The 27,010-nt window shown below is 36.1% G+C and overlaps 3 protein-coding genes across 5 annotated transcripts; 2 read left to right on the top strand and 1 right to left on the bottom strand.

Annotated features, from left to right (window-relative positions):
• Nucleotides 1-934: 934 nt before the first annotated feature.
• LOC127971765 (heterogeneous nuclear ribonucleoprotein A0) lies at nucleotides 935-6,434 on the bottom strand. Of its 3 annotated transcripts, none has more exons than XM_052574986.1 (4): nucleotides 2,913-6,434; nucleotides 2,476-2,586; nucleotides 2,329-2,396; nucleotides 935-1,071 (listed from the first exon to the last, which is right to left on the bottom strand). In XM_052574986.1, exon 1 carries the CDS (start codon nucleotides 6,358-6,360, stop codon nucleotides 5,467-5,469), a length of 894 nt encoding a protein of 297 aa, XP_052430946.1. In that variant the 5' UTR covers nucleotides 6,361-6,434; the 3' UTR covers nucleotides 935-1,071; nucleotides 2,329-2,396; nucleotides 2,476-2,586; nucleotides 2,913-5,466. The 3 variants fall into 3 exon arrangements, with proteins under 3 accessions (XP_052430946.1, XP_052430947.1, XP_052430948.1); XM_052574987.1 differs by having other exon boundaries at nucleotides 5,559-6,412; XM_052574988.1 differs by lacking the exon at nucleotides 935-1,071 and adding an exon at nucleotides 1,124-1,235 and having other exon boundaries at nucleotides 5,559-6,412.
• A 1,796-nt stretch (nucleotides 6,435-8,230) lies between these two features.
• On the top strand, nucleotides 8,231-14,782 carry LOC127971763 (zinc finger protein ubi-d4-like). The gene is made up of 11 exons (XM_052574985.1): nucleotides 8,231-8,385; nucleotides 9,351-9,511; nucleotides 9,587-9,694; nucleotides 10,832-11,019; nucleotides 11,102-11,194; nucleotides 11,383-11,467; nucleotides 11,758-11,889; nucleotides 12,458-12,589; nucleotides 12,682-12,794; nucleotides 13,571-13,652; nucleotides 13,931-14,782. The coding sequence occupies exons 1-11, from the start codon at nucleotides 8,354-8,356 to the stop codon at nucleotides 14,011-14,013; spliced, it is 1,209 nt and encodes a 402-aa protein (XP_052430945.1). The 5' UTR covers nucleotides 8,231-8,353; the 3' UTR covers nucleotides 14,014-14,782.
• Nucleotides 14,783-15,512: 730 nt separating this feature from the next.
• bnip1a (BCL2 interacting protein 1a) lies at nucleotides 15,513-25,705 on the top strand. Its single transcript, XM_052573828.1, has 7 exons — nucleotides 15,513-15,845; nucleotides 23,351-23,496; nucleotides 23,774-23,866; nucleotides 23,947-24,038; nucleotides 24,163-24,267; nucleotides 24,332-24,450; nucleotides 24,534-25,705. Exons 2-7 carry the CDS (start codon nucleotides 23,413-23,415, stop codon nucleotides 24,728-24,730), a joined length of 690 nt encoding a protein of 229 aa, XP_052429788.1. The 5' UTR covers nucleotides 15,513-15,845; nucleotides 23,351-23,412; the 3' UTR covers nucleotides 24,731-25,705.
• Nucleotides 25,706-27,010: the final 1,305 nt, after the last annotated feature.

Here is a 27,010-nt window from a genome sequence, read left to right as displayed (position 1 = left end):
ACTATGCAAGTATTACCCGAATAACGAGGTGCTGAATAGATTCATCGGTTTACAAACCTTCTCAAGTCATTAATGAGCCGGAAGGCTTTCCTTGTGTGTGTGTGTGTGTGTGTGTCTGAAGCTGTGCAGTCCTGGGTCTTCTTTAGCATCTTCCTGCAAGTCCAAACTAGTCCGAGATCAAGAGACTCTGCAACTAAAATGTGTTGCTGTTTAATTAAAACGTGTTACATGCTTTAGCCGTAACTCTAAACACGAAATAACTTCTAGTTTAACATGACAGTTCTGCATCTATAATTTGAATGAAAAAGTCCGTTTATAAATCACATCAGTGGATCGATCGCTGGAAACGGTTAGCACGAGATTGTTTTGAATATCTCCCGTGCAGCTATAATACAGCATTATTTCACACAAAGAATCAAATGACCGCTTTATTCATTATTGGTCACGTCGGTTTCCTCTTTACCAGCTTTTTAGTCAACTGCATCTTTAAAGCCCCCTCACAGCAGCACACACTTACCCCTCGCAGAGACCATGGTTTGAGCAGATCGCGCTAGGCTAGTTAGTTTGCTAACGTTACAACATTTTATGTCTAGGGGCGGGCATTTTGTTTATTGTCGTTTGCGTTCGTTTAAAGCCTCCAGTCGAGCTTAGAACGACTTCAGTAGGCCGTTTGTGCTCTTTCGCTCATGAGGTGGCCGGGGTTGTTGTTTTATTGACTGGTTAGCAGCTCGAGGCTATTACTGGACTCACGCTCCAAGAGTCTTCCATCATCCGCGCGTCGCCAAGCAAGAACACGATCACAATAACAAGCTTCTGTAACCCTTATCAGCTATATTAAACGTTAATCATTTGTGTTAACTTTACTCGACGTTTATCCTTGTTTCATCCTGTGTAAAACCACTTGATGCATTCAAACATTAATAAAAGACTCAAGTTATCCAGTAATTTTTTTATTGAATTCTTCAGTCATTCAATGCCATGTTTATTCATGTTCATGTGTAATTTGCCATTGTGCATTTCATTCAACTTCGGTCAAAGGAACCGAATGCAGTCGCCCTCCACGTACCAGGTCTGTGAAAACAAACAGAAGACACATGTAATTTGAGTAGTATTAACTCAGAGAATAAAAAAAAAAACAAATCACCTTAGATTAAGTAAAGGCCACCGTGTTATTCGGCTTTATGTTTGGGTGGTATGCATACTTTAGATTCGAGATGCAACAGCAGATATGTACGCTAAATATTTCAGACAAAGAGAAACATTACTGGGAGAAAAGCCAAGTAAATTTTGTATATTTAAAAAGGTTAAGGAGATTCATTACACTATAAAATCCTTCCTAAAATGTATCCCGTTAATTTGTCTATTTCAAAACATCGGATGCTGATGAGTCTTGCTCGTTTTGTGGAGGAAACAGATTCCCATTTGTTTGTTGATATTTGAATTTTTTAAGTTGTATTACCAACAAATTAAGGGTTGATTTAAAGCACCTATGTTTCTAACCTTACAGGTGTGAACCCATACCTTTATCCTCAAAGACGATATTTTTTTTATCATGAAGCTCCAAAGCTATTATCTGATAAGTTGTTCATTTCTTATATTGAATGCAAACATTTTCATTCATAAGCAAAAATGGCTTAAATCTCATTTGTCTTTCCCCCTTTTTCAAAAATAACAAAAAGAGCATCAAATGTTTGATGCATTGTCAACCTTTCTAAAATTACTTTTTTGTATAGATAATAACATAACTTGACATACAAAAATCCAGAATATTTGTTTTCTTATTTCTGTGATTGTTCTTTGTAGGAATATATTCAGGTCTTGTTTCCCTGCTCTTGTTTCTACAAGTTTTATCATAAAAAAAATGAACAGAAGACACATTTTCCAGCAACCATGATGCTTGACAACAATGGTGGTATTAAAAGAATGTAATTAGGGTTGCAGGATTAGGACCAATCAATTGTCAATTCTTCCCTTAAAATAGTAATTGTGATTATTAAATTACGATTATAGCAATTTATATTAAATTGTTTTGAATAGCCTTATACCAATTTTTGAAACAAATGCACGCCATAATTTGATAAAAATAAAGTTGAACTGAAAAACTTTCTTAAAATTATTTTTTTTTAATTATCGTATTATGTTACACTAAATTAAAACAATGGAAAAACCCATAAGATAACCTGTAGAAAGAAAAACGCATCTTAAGCACCTAGAATACCGTAAGTGGACTTTGAACAATTGTCACTTAAATCTTATATGCAATTATATATTTTGATTTCAAATCACTAAAATGCAAGAGATGTCAGGGCTTAATGTACAAAATCTTACCATGGGCAGCTTGCCTCTCCGAGGTCCACGGGAATCTGGCATATTCATATGCAAACTCTGCTAGAACGCTAAGACAGAGAAAAGGAAATACTGTAAATATAATTGGGATGACTTTCAGTAAAACACTGATTTACAAACCAAACTCACTGGAGTTTTCTCCATCTTTCAGACCAACTGGATTCACAGCCGCTGCAGAGGTTCATCAAGCAGCCGCGCTTCGAAGTGAGATTTTATTTAATTCCTTCCATTGTGTTCTCTCTGTGGAAAAAGAAAATAGATGCAGATGCATGTAAGCGTCAAGTCAACTAGCCGTTTCCTGAGACATGTCTAGCTACACAACCTCTTCAGATTTACACACTGTGCCTTTAACAAGGGTCTATTTAGGAGGTGTGCTTTTAAAATGACAGCACTTTTGAAAAGGCCAATGCCAAGAGGTTGTACGGTTGCATTTCAACTAGTCTCACTCGATTATCAACACAACCCACTGCCCTCTTAGAAATGTAGGACAAAACACGAGCAAAACACCGAGATGAGGAGGGGAGGGGGATTGATAAGATGTAAGGTAAATAACTGAAAGCACAAACCTTGCTTAATTAATGCTGATCTCCTTTGCATTTGATGCCATTAATATCTGGAACTAATGCACCAAGTAAACAGGAACTATAAGCTTCGTTCTCCGGTTTGGCCTTAAACTGGAAATCGGCTAAAATATTGGATTAAGACATAACTACATAAACCACAATCACCACATTGAACTACAGAGCATGTTCTAATTTCCACTTTTCCTCCATGTTACATGGTCACCGCCAGTTAACGCCATTCACTACTAGATTTTAGGAAATAAAGTTGCATGCACGCTTTACGTTAACGACTCACAAATACCTGATTTGGTTTTCCAGGTGGATCCAAAGTATGTTAAAGACACACCCGATGTGATGTCTGGTGTATAAAGCATTTCTACAAACCTGGTGCGTTTATCCTATGGATTTTCAGCTGGGTTTCTACATCTCTGGAGTAGCCCTGGAGAATCCAATGAAGTAGTAGTGGACACAGCTAAGGTATAGATCCGTCTTATCTGATCACTAAAAGTATTGGAACAAAGCTCTAAACATATTTTGAGAATAAAGACAACATATGGTTGGGAAAATATTGACATCCCCACATGTCTGGTGCAAAGAAATGTCATTAATATGGAGCACTAGAGCCAATGCCTGATATTGGCAAAGAATGGCCTCCAGTTTTAGTCTTACCTAGATGGAAAGACAAAATCGCTGCACGAGCCTTATATGCGACCCAATAAATCTCAGCTGGCCATAAACCATAATGGTTACGGAATAATGACTTTTATTAACAGAAATACATACAGTTCAGTTGTATCTGGAATAAACAATATTCAATAGGTTATTCCGTTGAAGCAGTAATACAATAAGACAAGAGCATTTAAGTCCTTTACGAAGCGATTAAACGGTAGAAAAACAACTCAAATCGGTCTTCAGAGACCTGACGAAAGAAAGGGTTTGTGTAACACCAATTTTCATAATGTGCTAGAACTATTTAACAAATGACACTAATTGGGAGGAGACACGTTAATCACTATATTAATGGATGTTGAGGGTTGTTTTAGCGAGCCTGAACATTTGAGGCTGAAACTAGTACTTTAATAAGCTACGATTTTGAGACGCCAAAGAAATTTTGGTTCATTCCAAACACGTTTCTTATGTTAGGACGAACAGCTTCTAGTTGCCATTGAGCCTAATTAAAAGAAAGGTTAAATTTTTCATTGGTTGGCGGCAGATTCTGCAGCAAACGGAGTTCAACAACAGTGCAGTTTTTCAGCTGCGTTGGGTTTTCTGGAGTATTCATCCCATTCATTTTTAAAAAGTAACGAGTTATAATTCCCTTAATCAGCTATGCGTTTCATTTAAAGCCAAAACCAAACAAAAAAATGGGTATACAATGAAAAAAAAAAAAAGTACTGCAATCCCAAGAAGCATTGCAAATTAAAGATTAAACTATTGATTTAAAGATGCTGCATGTGTATACAGAAACAAAATTATAAGTTTATTGCAAAATAAGGAAATATTAATGCGGTTAGGGTTATCATGTGGCATGCTACATGGGAGTGGGTGGGCACTAACATGTTTTTTTTTGAAGAATAAGAAGAATCATGGTTTATTTCAACATATTTGCTAAAGGAGTAAAAATAAATGTCCAGTGGCGGCTTCAACAAATACATAGAACATCAATTAACCTCATCGCTCACAGTAGGTCTGGTCTTACTAAGAAAACGAATTGGATTTTTACTTCAGATACTGATGCACTCAACAGATCAGGTGATATGCAAATCATGCCTGCTGCCAGCCAATGAATTTTTGAATCTCTACAGGGCTTCACTGCGATTGGCTCTCAATCAAAACCAGATTTAATTGTTCGGCAGCGAAACGATTAATGCATAGAAAATATATGTTCGTTTTCAAACTGTGTGTGTGCACGGTGTATATTTATTATGGATATATAAATACACAATCATGTATACATTAAAAAAAAATGTATTATCATACACTAAATCTTTGATGGATACATGCGTGTATTCACATATGCATAAACCTACACAGTGCACAAAGTAAACAAACCGATTTCGAATGCGATTAATCGTTTCACGACCCTATACATTATTGAAAAGAAGAAAACAGACACAATAAAAATACAATACATATACTAAAAGGAGGAGAACGCATGCATACACTAATTAACAAGCAAAAATACTACTCTTAACTTAACCCCAAAGCACAAAAAAAAAAACGTGAGTAACAGTTTCGCGAACAAGTAGCCTGCCCCGGACACCACTGGCCAGTCTTATAATAAGCAAAAGATCCAGAGTAGTAGTCCTATGTCTTGTTTGGGGAAAAAAACTTCCTAGTACTTCAGGGAAGAGAGCAAAATGATGTGTAGTAGTAGCTGAGATACGGAGTAAAGTCGAATAGGTGAGCCCTAACTATGATCTGCTGGACTGGATAATGATAATGGAGCTTGAGTGTTTCAGTCAATGCCATGCCACATTAAAGTGACTCAACTTAGCTGAAGATAATGTGTGGTCGAAACTGTGATGTGGGCTGGGGAAGGACCTAATATACGCTCCTAATACGAGCCTCCGTAACCCCCCCTGCCGTAACCACCACCACCTCCACCTCCTCGGGAGTAAGGAGCGCTGCTTCTGCCCGAGTAATTACCTTTCATTGGGCCATAGCCAGAGGACTGCTGGCCATAGCCGCTGCCAAAGTCATTGTAGCCGTTACCACCGCCGTAGCCCTCCATTTGGTCCCCGTAGCCTCCCCCATACCCGCCTCCGTAGCCACCGCCGTAGCCGTCATTGCCTCCATACCCGCCGCCGCTGCTGTAGTTGCCGTATCCGCCGCCGCGCGCGCCGTAGCCGTTCTGCGGCCTGCCCATCCCCCTCCCGCCGCGGCCACCACGACTCCCTGCGGCCTGCATCTCCTGCTTGGTTAGGGCTTTCTTCACTTCCACTTTATGCCCGTTAATAACGTGGTACTTGAGCACCACTGCTTTGTCGGCCGAGTCGTTGTCCTCGAAATACACGAAGCCGAAGCCGCGCTTCTTTCCGGTTTCTTTGTCCGTGATAACCTCCGCCTTCTCCACCGCGCCGAACTGGGAGAAACATTCGAGGAGGTGATCCTCCTCGATGTCGTCTTTAAGCCCGCCGATGAATATCTTCTTCACCTTCGCGAGGGCCTCGGGTTTGCCTGCGTCTTCCCGGGCCACGGCCCGCTTCAGCTCGACGGTGTTACCGTCCAGAACGTGCGGTCGGGCCGCCATGGCCGAGTCCGCCTCCTCGGGGCTCGAGTACGTCACGAAACCGAAACAACGCGAGCGCTTCAGCTGCTGGTTCTGCACGACCACGCAGTCCGTGAGCGCTCCGTATTGCTCGAAATGATTTCGCAGGCCGTCGTCGGTTGTCTGGACGTTGAGGCCGCCGACAAACAGCTTGCACAGTTGATTTTCCATCTGAGACATCTTCTTCGCAACTAGGGTTGATGTGAAATGGCGGTGGAATATAAATGGCGGTTGCGGTTGTAAGGACGGATGATGTCATGTAAACGTAACCACGCCCACCGCAGTGTGAGGGCAACGGGTGCAGTGTTGCCAAGGCCGCGGTTTTCCCGCTATTTTACATTTAAAAAATCTATAGTAATTTTTTAGTAAATAAACACTGTAGCGTTTCTGAACCTATAGTAAAGTAGTACTTTAATTTATTGTGTTAATGTTATAGTTACTGTGGTAATTTAACAACTATAGTAATATAAACAAAATTACCCTATTCTGTACTAATTAGGGTAGATTACACTACACTAGTTCATAGTAGTAAAAACTAGTATACTTCAGTATCTATTACAGTTTATCAGTTCACTACAGTTAATACTACAGTATGCTGTAGCATTCATTAACAATGTGTTGTAAATACTATAATATATATATAGTATAATACATTTTACTATATGGTTAAAAAAAAAAACTATAGTACTATTTACCATAAATTACTATAGTATTTTTTCATGTCTGTGTTGCCACGGTTTGACTTTGTGATCAGTGCCAAATACCTGTGAATGTAGAACATGTTCTTGATTCTGGCATGCAGGAAAAAAAGTAGGCTTAATCGTGCACACAATTTACTATTTCGTTCCCTCAATTTATAAATTGAGCAAACAAGGAATTAAATATTTGATTTTTTTTTTTTTTACTTAGTGGCCATTTACACTTTTTTTTAGCCAAAATCTGTAAACTTTTCTGCATTTTGCCTATTCAAATGTATCTTTTTGAAACAGGATTCAAAGTGCATGTTTCCGTGTAAACACCCAATACAGGAATCTTTGAAAACAGTGATGTCATGCACATGTGTAGTATGTGTTAGGTTTGTAGACGTGCAGTATGTGACGAATTTAAAGGCTAGTGCAAACAAACATGCACAACAATGGTTGAGCACATGCTAGTGTTGTTGCTGCTCAAGAGTTTGCTAGCGTTTCTTCAGTAAAGTGTGGATTTACTTTACCAATATTATAACAAATAGCAGAGACACATCATATAATCATAACTTCCCTATAGTCTGTTTTCACTGAATTGTGTAAACACGAATCATTTTGAAAAGTTTCCATAATACGTGAATTAATTATATTAATGTATGACCAAGGATGCAAACTGCTGTTAAAACCAAAAGAAGATGGAGCGACCCCATTAACATCATATAATTTTACAGTACGAAATTTACCAGGGGAACTTAATTAAATAAAAAAATAATAATATAATTAAAAATGTCAAATCCCACGCCCCCAGAAGGCGATTTCTACAGAGGGACCCTCTCAAAATGCAGCTGGGCTAATTCTGGGCTGTTTTGGAGGGCTTTTGTTGTGAAAACCTGGCAACCATGGGTTTGAGCTATTTAGATTACATTAGTATTATGTTTATATTTTGGTCATAAGCAGCACAGACATATTTGTAGCCATAGCCAAAAATACATTGTATGGATTAAAAAAATTATAGTATTTTTTTTATTCCAAAAATCTTTAGGAAATTAAGTAAAGACCATGTTCCATGTTTCCTACTGTAAATATATCAAAACGTATTTTTTGATTAGCAATATTTATTGCTAAGAACTTTACCTGGACAACTTTAAAGGCGATTTGAAATTTTTAGCACCCTCAGATTCCAGATCTTCAAATAATTGCATCTCAGCCAAATGTCCTATCCTAACAAACATCAATGAATAAGTTTATTTATTTCAGATGATATATAAATCGCGATTAAAATAACTGATACATATGACTGGTTTTGTGTTCCAGGGTCAAATATATTTTGTACTGTTTTCCAGAAACTTTAGTCTGATTATCTTTCATCTGCAATGACGGATCAAACATATTCTCCTCTGAAGACCAAAAGAACGTCGCGTTCGTTCAAAAAGAACATCTAGTGCGCATGCGCACTGAAGACAACAACAGCCCACTACAGCAAAACAATGGCGACTGCCGTGGAGAACATCGTTAAAGTGTGAGTACATGTAGTTTATCAACTCTTTGAATGATTATCCGTGTGATATTCTCAATTTGTGGCTGATTCGCGACGGTTTTATTGTCAATACAGTAAGGCTGAAGCACTGGGGTGGTTTGACTAATAATGAAAATCTGCACCTCGTTCATTCATCGTTTTCTGACATCAAAGCGCCGCATACAGCCATGTGTGTGTGTGTGTGTGTTTTTTTTTTTAATCAGTTGCACTAACCATTCACCAATTATTTTGCCTTGTTGTTGGGTTTTCCTGTCAAACTTTTTTTTTCTTTTTGTTATAAATGTCTATAGTTTTGCCGTTGCTTCTTTTATACTGGCAAAAAATAGTACATCTCATTGATGTCCATTGTTTGCATACTGGACCACAAAACCTATCATAATGGTCTTTTTTTTTTAAGAATTGAGATTTATGCAACTAAAAGGTGAATAAATAAGCTTTCCATTGATGTATGGTTTGTTAAGATCGGACAAAGTGAAAATATAGAATCTAAGGATGCTACAAATCTAAATACTAAGAAAATTGCCTTTAAAGATGTCCAAATAGTTTTTAGCAATGCATATTTATAAAAAAATATATATTTACGGTAAGGAATTTACAAAACATCTTAATGGAACATGATCTTTACTTAATATCCTAATGATTTTTGACTTGAAAGAAAAATCTATAATTTTGACCCATACAATGTATTGTTGGCTATTGCTATAAATACACACCAGTGCAACTTAAGACTGCTTTTGTGCTCCAGGGTCACATATAAGCACATTGTGATGCACCAAATAAGTAAGTAATAGTAAAAAAAATCCCCTGCTGTTTTCCCAAGACTAGGACTTAACAACTCAGATGTGAATATGTTTACTAACATTAATCTAAATCACATGCTTTGAAGTACCTTTTATTTGATGTTGTGTGTGTTTGTTTGTTTGTGTGTGTGTGTGTGTGGACTGAAGGCTTGGAGAGCAGTACTATAAAGATGCTTTGGAGCAGTGTCACAGTTATAACGCCCGGCTGTGTGCCGAGAGGAGCATCCTCATGCCCTTCCTGGACTCCCAGACTGGAGTCGCTCAAAGCAACTGTTATATTTGGATGGAGAAGAGACACAGGAGTGCAGGTTCAGCATCAGCCTAATGCACTTATGGTATTCTCAGTCCATAATACTGGTGCTAACATATGATTTCTGTTTAAGGTAGCGCACCGGGACAGCTGTACACATATCCTGCTCGCAGATGGAGGAAGAAGAGAAGAGCTCACCCACCAGAAGACCCTGCTCTGGTTTTTCCTCCACTCAAAGCTGGTATCTGATAAATCTTTGCCTGTTTGTAATGCTTAACATCATCTGTTTCTTGCAGTGATCCTCTTTGTTTAAAAATCGATATTCTGTAGCAGTTTTTGATAAACACATTTATGAAAACCATACACACACTACTCCATGGCTTCCTTTTATTTAGTAAATGTTTTAATACCTTAAATATTATTAGTAAACATTCGAGATGAACACTTATTGGATTGCAGAAACTTATTATACATGCTTTTTTTTACGTATTTATAATGCATCAGGCTTTTGGGTATGGTTTATTTGTTCATTCCTGAATTATATCTTTATTGCATTACATTGCATTGCATTTTTAAAAATGAATTGAATATCTAAAACAATTATGGCAGGTTTAAATTGATAACTGATATTTATATGCATTTTATGTTAGTAGTGCTGTTATATTTCATCAATTTACAATACTAACTCAAAATGTAATCTTAATTTTGATCTTATTTCCATATTCTTCTACATTATACTATATTAGCCTTAAAAGCCTGGTGTATCAAATGTGATGCTGAACATAAAACACTCTTAAGTCTCTGGAGTATATTTGTAGAAATAGCCAACAATACATTGTATGTGTCAAAATTATAGTAAAAAATTGTTATATATTTTTCTTTAATGCCAAAAATTATTAGGATATTAGGAAAAGATCATGTTCCATGAAGATATTTTGTAAATATCAACCTTAAATAAAACTTTTAGTAATATGCATTGCTAAGGATTTAATTTGCACAACTTTAGGCAATTTTCTCAGTATTTTTATTTTTATTTTGCACCCTCAGATTCCAGATTTTCAAATAGTTGCATCTCAACCAAATACTGTTCGATCCTTACAAACCATGCATATATAAAAAGCTTATTTATCAGCTTTCAGATTAATGAAAAAAAAAATGTTTTACCCTTATTACTGGTTTTGTGGTTCAGTCTCACATATGCAAACTTTTATCAAAAGGTTAAACAAATTGTTGCATTAAAAAAAAAAATCAGATGATTTCAAATTTCATACTTTGTAGGGTAAATAAATATAAATGATATAGATTGAGATATTTAAGTCCGAGAGAAAATATGTAAAATTAGATTACAAATCCTAACCAAAACTGCATCTTTTTAAAGCTGAGCTGGAACTGAACCTGAAAAAAGATGTGTTGGGGCCGTTGGATGGAAGCAGTCTGGAAGCCTTGCTGAAAGGAGAGCCGCTGGATAAAAGAGTGTCCACCGAGCTCAGACCGCCGGAGGACGAAACCAGTCTGACTGAAATCACTGGGACCAGTGCGGCCAGCAGCTCCACACGCATCAGGAAGGTATGAAGCAGGCTCTTCAATATGACTTCTTATATACTGTATACTCTGAGCACATCATTTATGAATACATAAATGTTCTCAGAGAGTCCTTGATCCGGAAGACTACTTGGATGATCTGGATGATGAAGATTTTGAGGAGGAGACCCCAAAAAGAAGAGGAAAAGGAAAGTCTAAGGTAACATGTGTTTTCCAAAGAAGAACGAAGGTCTTACAGGTTTGGAACGACATGAGGGAGAGTAATTGATGACTGAATTTTTGTTTTTGGGTGAATTATACCTTTAAGCATTTATTATATTCCGATGTTCTTGGTCGTTTGATGGCCTGGAGGAATAGTTTTATGAAAATGTGGTTTTAATCTGTCAGGGTCGAGGAGTTGGAAATGGGAAAAAGAAAATGGAAGCTGCCGCAGCTGCACAGGAAGATCGAGACAAACCGTACGCTTGTGACAGTGAGTTGTGACGCACTTTATTATGGAGTAAAAATTATTAATATTTTTATCTTTTTTTTCAAGTAACGGTAAGAATTTCAAAATTACATTTTGAACTTTTGAATCATTTAAGAATCCCGAAAAAAAATGTTACGGTTTGACAAAAACATTAAGCAGAACAATTGTTTTTAACAAGAAGAAATATATATAAGCTGCCAATTAGCATATCATACTGATTTCTGAAGGATCGTGTGACTCTGAAGACTGGAGTAATGATGCTGTTTTAATTGCAAGCCTTTTCTTTGTGTTAGTCTGTGGGAAACGCTATAAAAACAGACCAGGTTTGAGTTACCACTACACTCACTCTCACCTGGCTGACGAGGAAGGAGAGGACCGAGAGGAGCCGGAGATGCACACACCTACACCACGAGAGGAACACAAGAGTGAGTGCACTCACATCACTTATAGTGTTGTGCATGATCAAACGAGTCGAAATATACCCTTCTTCATGTTTGAGCAACAACCTTTATACAATACTGACTCAATACTTAATGCAATACTTATACAATATACAAAACCAGTCTTAAGTCTCTATTTGTAGCTATAGCCAAAAAATAAAACATTGTATGGGTCAAAATTATAGATTTTTCTTTTATGTCAAAAATCATTAGGATATTACGTAAAGATCATGTTCCATGAAGACATTTAGTAAACTTCCTACCGTAAATATATCAAAATATATTTTTTGATTAGTAATATGCATTGCTAAGAATGCATTTGGACAACTTTAAAGGCGATTTTCTCACTATTTTAATTGTTTTGCATCCTCATATTCCAGATTTTTAAATAGTTGCATCTCTGCCAAATAGTGTCTGATCCTAACTAACCACACATCATTGACACTCACAAATTGACACTTGTGACTGGTTTTGTGGTCCAGGGTCACAAATGACATTACAGATATTTGTCACGATCACATTGATTGCAATCTGACCCTCTGTTTTATTACAGCTCCTAAGAAAGGACCAAATGGCCTGGCGTTACCTAATGACTACTGTGACTTCTGCCTGGGCGACTCCAACATGAACCAGAAAACAGGCCAGTCGGAGGAACTGGTGTCCTGCTCTGACTGTGGACGTTCAGGTACCACACGAGAGACACAGAACAAACTCTAAACCTCCACACTGAGATGCACATGATTCACACGTGGCCTTTTTTCTCCCTTCTTTTCATAGGACATCCTTCATGCCTGCAGTTCACTGCCGTGATGATGGCAGCTGTGAAGACTTACCGCTGGCAGTGCATCGAGTGCAAGTGCTGCAATGTTTGTGGCACATCTGAGAACGACGTGAGTCTTCTCACATGATCAGTGTTGGGGAAACTTACTTTTAAAGCCATGCATTACAGTATTGCGTTACTCCCTAAAAATTTACTAATTATGGTACTTTTTGTGGAAAGTAATGCATTGCATTAATTTTTGAATCCAGGCTGGACTTACTTGTTTGCTTTAAATATAAAAAGTTATATTTTTGGCAAATGTAAAAGCCTGTTCACTCCAGAAATGAAATGCATAAGTCTGAAGGAAAACAAACCTTTCAGTTGTGCATAAGATACAGGAGAATAATTAAAAAAAAATCTGAAGTGTCATATTTTCATTGCATTTCACAATTTCTTTTTTCATTTCGAAGAATGCTGAATCTGTTTTTGTGCAAGTTAGATGAGTTAAAGCATGTTCACATTTTACTACACTAACTAACATATGTTGACCCTGGAACACAAAAGCAGTCTGAAGTATCTGGGTTATATTTGTAGCAAATTTTTAATTAGTAATATGCATTGTTAAGAATTCATTTGGACAACTTTAAAGATGATTTTCTCAGTATTTAGATTTTTTTGCACCCTCAAAAAAATGAAATATTGACACTTAAGACTGGTTTTGTGACCCAGGGTCACATATGTTCACACTTCACCTCTGTGCTTTCTTCCGATTTCTTTCAACATGGAGACTGGAAAGCTGCCAGTTAATTTAAAAAGACACCATATTTGAAAACATAGGTTAGATATTTTCTTGTAAATTGAAAAGTAATGTTACTTTACTAGTTACGTTTAACTCTTCTTCCTCAGGACCAGCTTCTGTTCTGTGATGACTGTGACCGAGGATACCACATGTACTGCCTCAGCCCTCCCATGGCAGACCCTCCAGAAGGTACGAGTGATGTCGTGTGCCATTTTAAGATTTGCATGTAACACTATTGACTTGTGTGCTATATTCCAAGTCTTGTGATACAGTGCAATAGCATTGCATGGGGAACAGACCAAAAATATAACGTCAGAAAGCTTTAAAAAGCAATCAAATATCATGCATGTGTGCATGTATTGCAAAATGATTGCACAAATTTATGCGTTCATTACTATTTAAGTTGGTAGTAGTTATAGTTATGTGTTTGTGCACTGATTAATATATAGCTTTAATCTTCTTTATAGGAAGCTGGAGTTGCCACCTGTGTCTGGCTCTTCTGAAGGACAAGGCCTCAATTTATCAGATCCAAAACCCCGCGATGGAGTGATACTGAAAAGAGTCTAGCTTGAAGAATACACAGCCCTCACAATCCACAGATGGTCGTGAGATTTTACTTGCCCTTATTATAACCATTGTTTTGGGGTTTTATTCCACTATGACTGTTACACACATCACAAGCAGTGTTTGAAATGAAAGAGTGCATAAAGGAAAGGTCATACGCTTCATGCATTATGAGCAGTATTTCCACATTCCTTGATGTTAGTGCCAGTGGTTCAGATGATTAAGCACCTGTTTATGCATTGAATAATTTTTTTTTTCATCTTAATCACTCAAGATACATTTGTTTACATAGAGCAAACATATGGCTTAATCCTTTAAGGATGTTATGGATTTCAAATATTCATTTGTACAAGAAGTGTATCTCTGTCTTTGTCGTAAATTATTATTTCTTGTAAGTTGCTCTTACAGGAAGTAAATGTGCCAAGGTCCAGATTCAAACACCAGAAGATGGTGCTGCATTTTTATTTTGATTATCATGTTTTTTCTTCATTTTCTGGATTCACTCATTTTAATTCCACCAAAACACTCTCATGATGCGGGTTATCTTTCGTAGCAGAATTTTGTATGTGATATATAACCAATATCTATTCTTGTTGACCATATTGAATTATTGTGAGTACTGTATCGTTTTGTATTTGGTTTTGGTATATCATGCAAGTTTGTATTTGGTATTAAATGTAAATGCTGTATTTTTCTGTCTTTTTTATTTACATTTTTCATATTGGCCTTTCCATAATAAACATACGTGTAACAGATATTAATCTTAATCAGGTGTATTTTTTTCTGAATTCTACCAACAAGTTAAATAAAGTAGGGCTGTGCAAAAAATCGATTGGGATTTTCATGCGCATCTCATTAGTAAAGACGCTCCTGTATTTAGAAGTAAATCTCCAGCACGTGCTTTTAGATCAGGGTTGCCAGGTATTCACAACAAATCCTTCCCAGTTGAAAACTAGCCCAAGCGCGTTTCCAAGAGATTCCCCGATAAAAAATTGCTTCCCGAGGTTAAAATATACGTTTTTTTGGCAGGGTTGCCTTGTTAAAATTCGCATTTTAGGGGCTAAATATCACGTTAATGGTATTGGGGTGGGTTGCTTCAAACCGCGGACATGAAAAACAACCGCAGACTTGGCAACACTGGTTCAGGTGGAGCGGCAGTTACTACACAGAGCTGTAGTCTACCGACAACTAACAGAAAATCGCTTTCAAAATCGACAAAGAATCGCCTGCGATTTTATAATCGATTTTGTGTAGACTGTCAGTGAATTACGGCTCTATGTAGTAAGTGCCAACCAGTGTTGCCAAGTCTGTGTTTGTTTTTTATGTCCGCGGGTCGAAGCGAAAATATCAATAACGTGATATTTAGCCCCTAAAATGCGAATTTTACCAAGGCAACCCAGACAAAAAACCGTATATTTTAACTCAGGGAAGCAATTTTTATCGGGGAACCTCTTAAACACCATTGGGCAAGTTTTGAGAAGCAACTGGGCGGGATTTGTTGTGAAAACCTGGCAACCCGCACGTGCTAGAGCTATACTTGCAAAGCATTTTGGGAATCCGCGGCACAAACATTTTAGGCGCCAGAATTCTTTGCATGGAGGAAAGAAGAACGCAGTGTTCAAGATGTTGTCTTATAAACTGCAATAGTCGTTCTAACGATAGAAGTGGCATAAAGCTTAAGAACGGAATATCCTTTTATCGTGTTCCAGTGTGGAAAAATAAAAGTACAAGCCATGTTTCACAGGCGATAAAAGGCGACGAATGGCAAGGATAGCACTCCACCACACATGATGGTGTGTTCAAAGCATTTTCGCAAAGGTAAGTTACAATTACTCTCTGTAAATGTTATCTGTTAACTAGCATGACATGGCCAGAAAATGAGCTTAAGTTACCAATGTACTAAAGCTTAACGTTAATCAGTTTTAAATGTTGTACATCTGCTACATTGCAATCTATTTGGTGACTGTGTTTGCAGGCAAACCTGCCTATGAAATGTTGGAGTGTGATCCTGCTTTGATTACAGGAATAAATTAGTTTAAAATAGATTAAAATAGAAAAGTAATTTTAAGTCGTCCACCCCCATCGCCGGGCACTGTCCACTGTCATGAGACTGAGCTGAAGACTGACTCAAATGATTCGCGAACCCGCTCCGAACTCCCGAACTGACTCAAATGATTCGCGATCCCGCTCCGAACTCCCGAACTGATTAAAATGATTCCCGCTCCGAACTCCCGAATTGACTCAAATGATTCATGCTCCGAACTCCCAAACTTACTCAAATGATTCGCAAACCCGCTACGAACTCTCGAACTGATTAAAATGATTCGTGGTCCCGCTCCGAACTCACGAACTGATTCAAATGATTCGTGGTCCCGCTCCGAACTCTCGAACTGATTAAAATGATTCGTGGTCCCGCTCCGAACTCACGAACTGATTCAAATGATCCGCAAAGCCTCTCCGAACTCCCGAAATGACTCAAATGCTTCGCGAACTCCCGAACTGACTAAAATGATTCGCGATCCCGCTACAAACTCCCGAACTGACTCAAATGATTCGCGAACACGCTACAAACTCCCGAACTGACTAAAATGATTCGCGATCCCGCTACAAACTCCCGAACTGACTCAAATGATTCGCGAACACGCTCCGAACTCTCGAACTGATTAAAATATGATTCACTTTCCGAATTCCCGAACTGACTCAAATGATTCGCGACCATTTGGGGATCAAAAATTGTGTTTGTTCTGTGCTTTGACCAATATGTGTCCAAGTATTGTTTTGAAGGCTTCATGTTAGATACACCATGCTCACACCTAATATGTAAACGTTTTTTTGTTTTCTGAAAGATTTTGTAATGTCTCTTCTCACATGTAATGTTTTTAAGCCATGTCTGTAAATAAAATACACAAAAATTCTGCCTCCTTTATCTGTATTAAGGAAGAATGGTGCAAAATCAGTGTTCTTTGGTTGAACACACAATTACATAACTTATAGTAGTAACAACCAACTTAATTTCAGTTTCTTTACACATTTAACATGTAAATACATTTAGATGAATACATTAACATGTAAATACATTTAGATTAATACACTTACATTTATAAACAGTCCATAGAAATCATGAGAAACTGAAAATGTATGTTGTGGGTGATAAGTCACAAACACATGACTCTTCTCTGGCCGGTGCGCTGCTGAGTCCCACACAACATAAATGGAACCACTGTATAGGACCGTTCTGATAATCGCAAGCAAACATGTCATCGAGCTCTTCAGGCTGTCTGCAAAAGCACCACAACACAGCCTTTTCACATGCCCTTCTTTTGTGCTGGAGGGTGTTACCCTGACCAGTCGCTCTGCTCGTAAGGATCGAGTCCTTTGATTCTCTTTATTTTCTCGTCATATCTCTATCTTTGCATTAGGATTTAGTTTTAGGCGGTATGGTCCTGAAATGTTTTCTTTAGCCCGCTGCATTTTGTAGGATTATATTCTTTTTTTCATGCAAAAATATTCATTATTTTCATGCCAGAACACTAGCCTGCTATGCCAGACCATGTTAAATGGCCAAACATACCCATGATTCTTTGCGTTCTGATGACGTTGCCGCCAGTTGGTCACATGTGTTAGTGATCTCTATACTTCTAATTACAGGAGCGTCTTTGCTGATGAGATGCGCATGAAAATCGTTTTTGATTTTTTTGCACAGCCCTTAAATAAAGGCTGCACTGAAATGTGCCATAGTACTATAACTAATAATAATAATATTTGGTAAATATTCCACTCTTCTGTTATTACGTTATTAAGTTCATGTCTGCAGCTTTAGTACACAGTTTGCATGGTAAATTTGTTGGTTTTCCAGCATTTTTGTGAATTTGAACCCTTTTCAACAATGACTGTATGATTTTGAGATCCATCTTTTCACATTGAGGGACTCATATGTAACTTTTACAGAAGATTCAAACACTAACTGATGCTCTGGAAGGAAAACCATGCATCAAACGTTTCGAATTTGAAGATCAGGCTGAAGTTAACTTATTTTGTCTTCTGGGAAACATTTAAATATCTTTCATAGGTTCTGAAAGGCAGTGGCCTACTAAATGAAAAAATATGATATTTAGGCAAAATAAGAAAAATGTAAACCTCTTCATTCTGTTCGAAAGTTTTCACCCCCCGGCTCTTAATGCATAATTGTCAAAATTATTGTTAGGAAGGGTTCAAATTCACAAAGATGCTGGAAAGCCAAAGACTTTGCGGGAGCTGAAGGATTTTTCTGAAGAACAGCAGGCAGTTTAACTGTTCAGGACAGACTTGTGAACAAAATAGTTAATATTTTGCAGAATCTAAATTTAGATTTTCAACTGTAAATTCAAAATATTTATGAATACAGTAAATAAACAATACTAAAATAACTCTACACTAGCTCTCCCTAGCAATAGCATGTTGCATTTATGGTAAATTTAGTTTTTTCTCCATTCTTTTATGTAATCCTGGTAGCAATTTTTTTTTTTTTCATCTAGTAAAAAAAAAAAGATTAAAAACATTATCCACAGAGGAGTGATGCCATGAAAAAAAGAATAAGGGAATAAGTGTTAGAAAAGAAACTTTAAGTGAATATGTAAGAATAAGTGAAGTATTAGCAATAGATATTTTAAATTCTGTCATGTTTTGTGTGATTGGGTATTTGTTTGTCTCAGCACTACATCATGTTTAGTACAATTATTTACACAGGGTTATTATTACACAGTGGCCACAATTTAACAAAACGTAACTAAACTAAAACCAATCATAAATAAATATACCACAAATTAATAAGCTATTTGAAGGAATTGTATTGCTAATGTTTATCTTGCGAGATATGTATAATGTGGTTAACCAATAAAAACAAATTAACTAACATTAAGTAATTAATCACAATTGCATGTAAATATATGTATTTATATTGTCATAATTTCACATTGGAACTCCAAATTAATGTAGAAACAACATAAAGATGGTTTATTTAAATTATGTGTTTAATGACATCTTTTTACTAGGTAGCCCGTTAAATAAGGTCAGCGTTAATTATAGCAATTCAACATTCCAGTATCAATTAAACAGGCTTTGAGTAAACAATCTTCGCAAACAGTAAACTGTATATGCATAAACAGTAAATTGGAAAAAAAGGAAAATGCATTAATTGCATTTTTAAAATAATTGTTTTTTTTTTTTTAGGAAGCACCATTTTTGGTTCCCTAAAGAACTTTGTACCTTTCAGTGAACAGTTCCTTAAAGCAACCATTTCTTTCCGAGTACATTATAAACATTAAAAATCCAAAAAAACTAAAAAACTAAAAGAGCCCACATGCCAGAACAAAATAGCTGGAGCCCAAAGCACAAATGGGCATTTCTAGTGGCCCGATAGGTCAGAGGTCACATGACTGAAAGATAGCAGTCGACACTGATGGCTAGCAGGTTCATAGCTCAGTCAACCACACGTCACAAGCCAGGTTTCTTAAAGTCCACTGGCCGATCAGGATCTAGGTAGTGTAGAGGTTTATTGAGACTGCGCCCAAAATGAAGTCAGCCACAGCCAAGCTTAAGAGGAAGTAGTTGCTCACTGTCCTCAGGAGAGGGTTGACACGAAAAGAGATCATGACCAGGACGTTGCCTGTGATGGTGATGATCGTCCAGGTGACTGGTCCTGAGACCATCACATCTGTCCCATTGCTTAAACTGGAGAGATTCAGTGTGAATGAGACGCTGTTCACCATTAGCTGAAGATGGCAGGGAAGATGAGATTATCTTTGTGCTTTAAAACTCCAGTGCATGCGCCGTATTGCATCTTTTAGGGGATTCCTGATGTTTGATCATTCTGCGTAGACAAAACCAGTCATTAGGGATGATTTATAAAAAAATAAAAATCTGAATAAATTAGATTTCCATTGATGTATGGTTTGTTAGGATCAGGCAATATTTGGAAAATATGGAATCTGTGGGTGCAAAAGAACTCTAACTTAAAATAAATTACTTAAAAACATTACTTAAAATAAATATCATTAATTTTTTTGTAAGCCACACTATGACTGTTTTCAACATAAATAAAAAAAAAAATTTTGTAACAAAAATGGTGATTTCCGCAATGCAGAAAAGTCAGATGGAAATCACAGACAATGTGGTCCTTTCTGTGACATCATTTCCTGTTTTATATTTCTGAACGTCACATAGGTTAAGATTTTTCAAAAAGAATAATTTTCAAAGAATGTCTTTTGTTTATTCTTGTTTTTACATTCTGATATCATACATTTCAACCTGACATTTTTCTTATATTATGCCTCTAAAAATATCAAAATGAATTTTAATGCAGAAATTAAAAACATAATAGAAGCCCCAGTGTATTTTGTTAAGTATTTTATTTAATAAATTAATACCTAAAACAAAAACTGAGCATCAGATCATTAATGCTTTATCTGAAGCCTTTATTATCAATACTTACTTGTTTACAAAATAAAATACAGTGGCTTTTTACCTTGGTGATGACATTAATCCATCAAAATCTAATTGGAGATGATGACTGCAACAAAAAATACAGAAAAAAAACCCTTCATAAGAACAGTAGACTCTGATTAATACAAAAGTCAGGCAGAATTTGTTCAAGTTAGCCTGTTTATTGTTGGCCAGCCTGAAATAATGTCATCATCATCCTGAAATCAACCCTTCATGTATATTTAACTGACTTTACATGCCAGGGTAAATGTATTGTTATATAATCATAGATGTTTTTACAGCAGTCATCTCACTCAGTCTGTTAATGAAGTGAATAAAAGTAAAAGACAGTGGCTTTAGGACTTCTAGGCTTGCTATAGTACACTATTAATATAGTTACTATCGCTTGCTTTATAAAAAGACTTTAAGTCCTTGACAAACAGCACTTTCTAGTCCACGGATACAGATCGTTTTTCTGCTTGCCGGGGTTAATCCCGTTAGACAGGTTCCTCTGTATGAAAAACCATCGCTCACTAAACGAGGAACATGGAGATCAATGAAGCAAGTACGGAAAACAGCTCTAACATCATCAGATACCATTATTATTTACTTGTGCCCACTTTTAATCTAATTGCAATTTATTACTAGTTGCTTCTGAATTCTCAATCAATTTTAGCCATTGCAAGCCTTATTGCAACAACTTTCAATAGTAAAATGTGCATTAATTGCTGAATTTTGAAAACCCCATTGTGGTCTTATTTTAGTCCAACACACACTTCAGCCCAGTTCTGGAGTAAACAAATGTAAATAAGTGCCTCTAAGCATGTCTAATTATTTCAACAAAGGAACACACCATGTCAAAAAAAGGACATTATTTCTTACAAATTGTAGGATTTGTATTCTGACTACTTTTAGATTACTTTTGACCCAATTTGTTTAGCCTATAGATTTGAATGCAATTATTGATGAATAATGTGAATGCATTAAACAATACATCACTCCAGGGTTTCTGCAGAGGGTTTATGAATTATTGATCACATTAATTATTTTGTGTTTCAAAATTTAGCTGAAAGGCATGGGCTGTTTGTTAAATGGCAGTTTGCATTTAACAACTTACTCCATACAGGCTGAAAATATGCCCCAGGACTGCATGCATTGTGTATATTTAACTGATATAACTAAACCTCTATATTAAGGGTAAAAAGGTTGCTTATCAAGCTGATAAACTGCATTTTAAAGCACTGAAGCATTGTTAAGATCAATAATAAAATAAAGTAAATAAATGAAGATAAACTTACACAGTCAAGTCAAATTTTTGTCAAATTCATGTTTTTTCTAGTCCCTATTAAATTCAATTCAAGTTTATTTGTATAGCGCTTTTTACAAAACAAATCGTTACAAAGCAACTTTACAGAAAATTATGTTTCTACAATATTTAGTAGTAGCTAGTAGTTTCTGCACATTTGACATAAATCACATCTTGCTTGGAATTACTATTTTCTTTCATAAACAACTTGTGAAACTGCAGTTTTCGCTTAACAGTCTATATTTCATTTATTGTTTTTTTTTTTTTTTTTTTATGTATAGAATGCATAAAGAAAAGCTGACCTGCAGTAGAGATGTTGAATCCTCTCAGATCTTTAATGTGACGCAAATATTCACTCTGAAGAAACTCTGAAGCTGGACAACACGTCTCACTCCCAAAACTATCAGAACCCATCTATAGTCTCATTCGGAATTGATTCAAAGGCTTGCAAACTTTTATCAAATTATTTTTCATTGTATTTGCTATATGAATCTCATACGTTAATCCGTTAATCGTTTCGATAATTAAAGTGGACTTTGTTTCCAGTGGGCAGATTTCATTATCTGTGCGGTTCATCTTCTTTGCTCAGTTGCCAACAGTAGAGGGCGCTAAATAACAAGAAATGTCGCCTCGTTCGTTACTCCTTTACCAACAGGCCAACTTCATATAGTTTCCTATCGTTTCTGACAGCAGCATAGCTGATTTTGAACCTAAATGGGTCTTGGAAACATTTTGTCATACTTTATTAATTTGTCAGTGTATTTTTTTTAATTATATTTTATTAAATAAACATAAAAAAGATTAGAAAAAGGAAAATAGTTATTACATTTCTAAATTATAATTCATTATCACTTTTTTTTTCTTAGGTTTCCCCAGAGCCATTAAATATTTTCTTAGGTTTCCCCAGAAAGTTAGCAATGAAAGAATATTGTCAGAAAAGCGGCATGGGATGTGTCAAGAAACTAAGACAAATAAAAGTAAAAATAAAAATATAATAATAATAAAAAAATATATATTTTTTTATTTATTATACACACACATACACACTCAATATAATCAGTATATAGATCAAAGATGAGCATATCTGTCACTGATCAGTCCATCATACATAGATCACACAGATACACACACACATCAGATGAATAATCGCATCCAAAATAAATAAATAAAATATTTATGTATATGTACTGTGTATATTTATGTATATGTAAATACACACACATGCATGTATATATTTTAGAAGAGTAGGCAATGTTTATTTATTAAATATATATATTTATAAAATAAATTATTTGAATATAAAATACATATACATATTTAAAAAAAAAATATATAGTGTATTTATGCATACATGATAAATACAGTACACAGAACACACACATATATTATGCAAACAAAAACTTTTATATTGGATGCGATTAATCGCGATTAATCGTGTGACAGCACTTAAAATAAAAAAATAAATAAAACAAAATAGTATATGAATGAATTATGTCGTTTAGTTTACTGTCACTAACAGTCTATGGTTAACATAGACATTCATTCCTCACCTAAATAGGAATATCCAGACTTTTATTTTGACATCGGTAGTGAGTCATCAGTTCAGACTGCACTGCAGCGATGGCATCCTCTGCAGATGTCCACGTCCGAATATGTGAACAAGAAATCATCAAGTATGATTTAGAGATAAAAGCTCTCATTCAGGTATGACTGTTTTATTGTTCATATTGATAAAACTTAAACATTACGATTGTTGCCATATTCATTTTTATGTGGGACAGTATTAATGTTTTTTTTTAATGCTGATAAAATGAATGAATTACAAGGACCATAAAAAGCTACTAAGGCACGAATGGGATTTTAATGTTATGGTGAATCAATAATTTTACTGGTGCTAGTGCCATGTTAAATGATCATTTGAATGAGTTTTGCTAAATAATATTATTTTCCTGTAACTAGCTGATGTTTTCAAACATTGCAGGATGTCAGTGAATGCACAGGACCACAAAGCAAACTGACAGATTTCAATTTACGAGTAAAAGAAAAATTCAGCAATCTTAGACAGCGTATTCAGGTGAGAAGCAACATGTGCAAATTTGTTGCTTATTAAGCAAATTCTAAACTAAAGACTTTTTTTTTTTTTTTTTTAAACAGGATTTGGAGCAAATGGGAAAAGAACAGGACAAAGAGTCTGACAAGCTGACGCTACTCAATAAAGCAGAAGGACATCGGAAACAGATGCTTAGGTAATGATGCATCACTTGTGTTCTTCAATGCATTTTATAGAGTAATGCTCCATTTGCATTATTCAGGTGGAAGGAGGCGTGTATTTGCTCTTTTAAAAAAAAAAGTTTTTTTTTTTTCTTACAGTAATCAGACCGCTTGGAGGAAGGCCAATCTCGCCTGTAAACTCTCCATTGATAAGCTAGAGAAGGAAGATTTGTTAAATTCAGAGGACATGTCAATAAGACACAGGTGAGTTTGAAAGCTGAAGGATGTTTTCAATGCTACTTCTGATCGCCTGAATCTGTTTGATCAGAAAGATGACTAAAGAAAGCCTCGCTCAGACCTCCAGTGGCATCACAGAGAGTCTGATGAGCATCAGCCGGATGATGGCACAGCAGGTCCAGCAGAGCGAGGAGACCATGAGCACATTAGGTGGGCATCTCACAAGCTTTCCGTTTCATCCATGTCTGCATGCTGGGAAACTCATGTTGTATTAACTGGTTTATCTCCTGTAGCGACGTCTTCCAGGACGGTGCATGAAACGAATGAAGAGTTTAAAGCCATGACAGGAACTATACAGCTGGGCAGAAAGCTGATCATTAAATACAATCGACGGGAACTTACGGACAAGCTGCTTATTTTCCTCGCTCTCGCGCTCTTCCTGGCTACAGTCTTGTACATCCTGAAGAAAAGACTTTTTCCTTTCTTTTAAATGCAGAGCAATGAATAGCCTATGATGCATAAAGGATTAAAGAAGAGAAAGGCACCTACAAGCCGTAAAACCTTTTTGTTTTCCTGGTGAAACTGTTGATCATGAAAAATTTATATGACAAAGCGTTGACTGACGAAGCTATTAAAGCAGCAACTAATTCGTCTTATCATCTTGTAGGTGTCATAAGTTATTTTTATACCATAACATGTTAAACCTGCTAAATGCATATATATATCACTTTTTGTGCTTAACTATAAATGATGCTTCATATATTTATGATAATGATAATGTTAGGTTTAAAATGTTAGCTTGAATGCATTGTAAGTAGCTTTAGATAAGTGTAAATGCATTAGTTTAAATTTAATAATTAAGAGTACAATAAAGAGAAATTTTGTGAAGTACGGCAAAAATCTTGCAAAAGAAGTGAATTATGAATTGTAAAACGTTTTACAGTGTAAGCCTATTATTATTTCTTATGACAAATCTGGAAATCAAATATTGTTTCATGGGTTTTTAATTAGTGATGTTGCTAAAAAAAAAAAAAAAAGATTTAAAGGAGTCTTGGAAATGAGATTGGAAAGCCTAAAAGTCAAAATAGTTTATGAATAGTTTATTTTATTTAATCTGCTGTTCAAAAGTTATATTTTCTTATCTCTTCTGCTCGCCAAGGCTGCATTTATTTGATCAAAAATATAGTAAAAACAGTATTATAGTGAAATATTATAAATAACTGTTTTATTCTGAATATGTTCAAATGTAATTTATTATATTATGTGATGGCAAAGCTGAATTTTCAGCATCATTACTCCAGTCTAAAGTGTCACATGATCCTTCAGAAATCATTCTGATTTGCTGATCTGAAACATTGTTTATATTTTTGATGAATAGAAAGTGAAAACATAAATGTCTTTAATGTCTCTTTTGAATAATTTAATGTGTCCTTACTGAATAAAAGCATAATTTACTAACTCAAAACAGTTGTTTTGCTCTGCATTGTTTTGATTTAATTTCTCATTGGTATTACATGCAGTTAATGATTTAAGGAGGCTTATTTTTATGAAAAGTGCCTAGAAAGTCTTCACAGTTTAACGGTCAGTGTCGCTGGAGGCTGTCACATGGACACCTACAGTATGACAGGCAATTTAGAGCGAGTTAAACTCACATCCCGGGCAGTGATGAAGCAGCAGCTGTTATGCAGGGCAGGATCCAGAGTATCACAGGGGGAAAAGCTCAGAAAAGCTATGGCCATAATCAGAGCTCGGCTGATAAAGAGGCATGCGACCCTGTCTTTCCTCCGATAAGACCCGGAAAAGCTGATTATTCCATCCCTGGTCTCTTTCTCGCTCTCTGTCTCTGTCATTCTCCTTCCATTGTGGCCGGAGGACAAGGTCTGTTATTTTTAGAGATGTGCGTCCATGTTATCTGACTTGTTCTTTTCAACGCCTCTGAAGAGTGGGCCACTATTGTAACCGTGTGACCTTTCTCTGTACCTCACAGTGGCCCCGTATTTGACTTGAAATGACAATCACTTCCACAGTAAGCTTGCTGTTGTAATATATATATTTCAGCTGAAGGTGGATGCTGGTTCAGATGTGGTGGAGAGGGGGAACTGTGTTTAGTGATATGTGTGGAGAGGCCAGAGAGATGCCCGAGGACAATCTAGTACTCATTTTAAGTGGCAGCAAATGTGGATCTCCTTTCCTCCTCCATCCAAGTCTTTGCACCCTTACCTCTCTATGTCAAGCAAATTGTGCCATTCTGCACACTAAGCAGAGCACTTTTGTGTTGTCAATCAAGTGGGAAATCAACCTTTGCAAGAATAGCATGCACATTAAAAATGGTCTAGGTTTCAGCATACAGACAAAAAGTGTTTAGTTTCACAGTAATCTCAGCTGGATGTTTTACTCCGACGACCCTTCAAATCAAATCACATGATACAGAAACATGATAAATGCTGAATTAGGCCTATATATGCAATTTGGGATTATTTCTGCATGTTTACATCGCAAAATTAGCCTCGGTTCAAGTCCTCGCTCAAACGTCTTTATTAAATATTATACTTATTTTTAATATTTTTATTTATTTTATACGAATACGTCATAGAAAAGGATATCTCAGATTCACCTTTGGTAAAAACAGTGACCCCAAAATGTTTTAAATGGCAAAATCGTGTTTAGCAAAGGTAAAACAACAACAAAACACTTTAATGGAAAATATAGATGAAGCCGTCAATGACGGAAATATAATTTAATAATAATAATAATAATAGTGTTTATCAGT

Source organism: Carassius gibelio, chromosome B14, assembly GCF_023724105.1.
Source record: "Carassius gibelio isolate Cgi1373 ecotype wild population from Czech Republic chromosome B14, carGib1.2-hapl.c, whole genome shotgun sequence".
NCBI classification, from domain to species: Eukaryota; Metazoa; Chordata; class Actinopteri; order Cypriniformes; family Cyprinidae; genus Carassius; species Carassius gibelio.
This window is presented reverse-complemented; position numbering and strand designations above follow the sequence as displayed.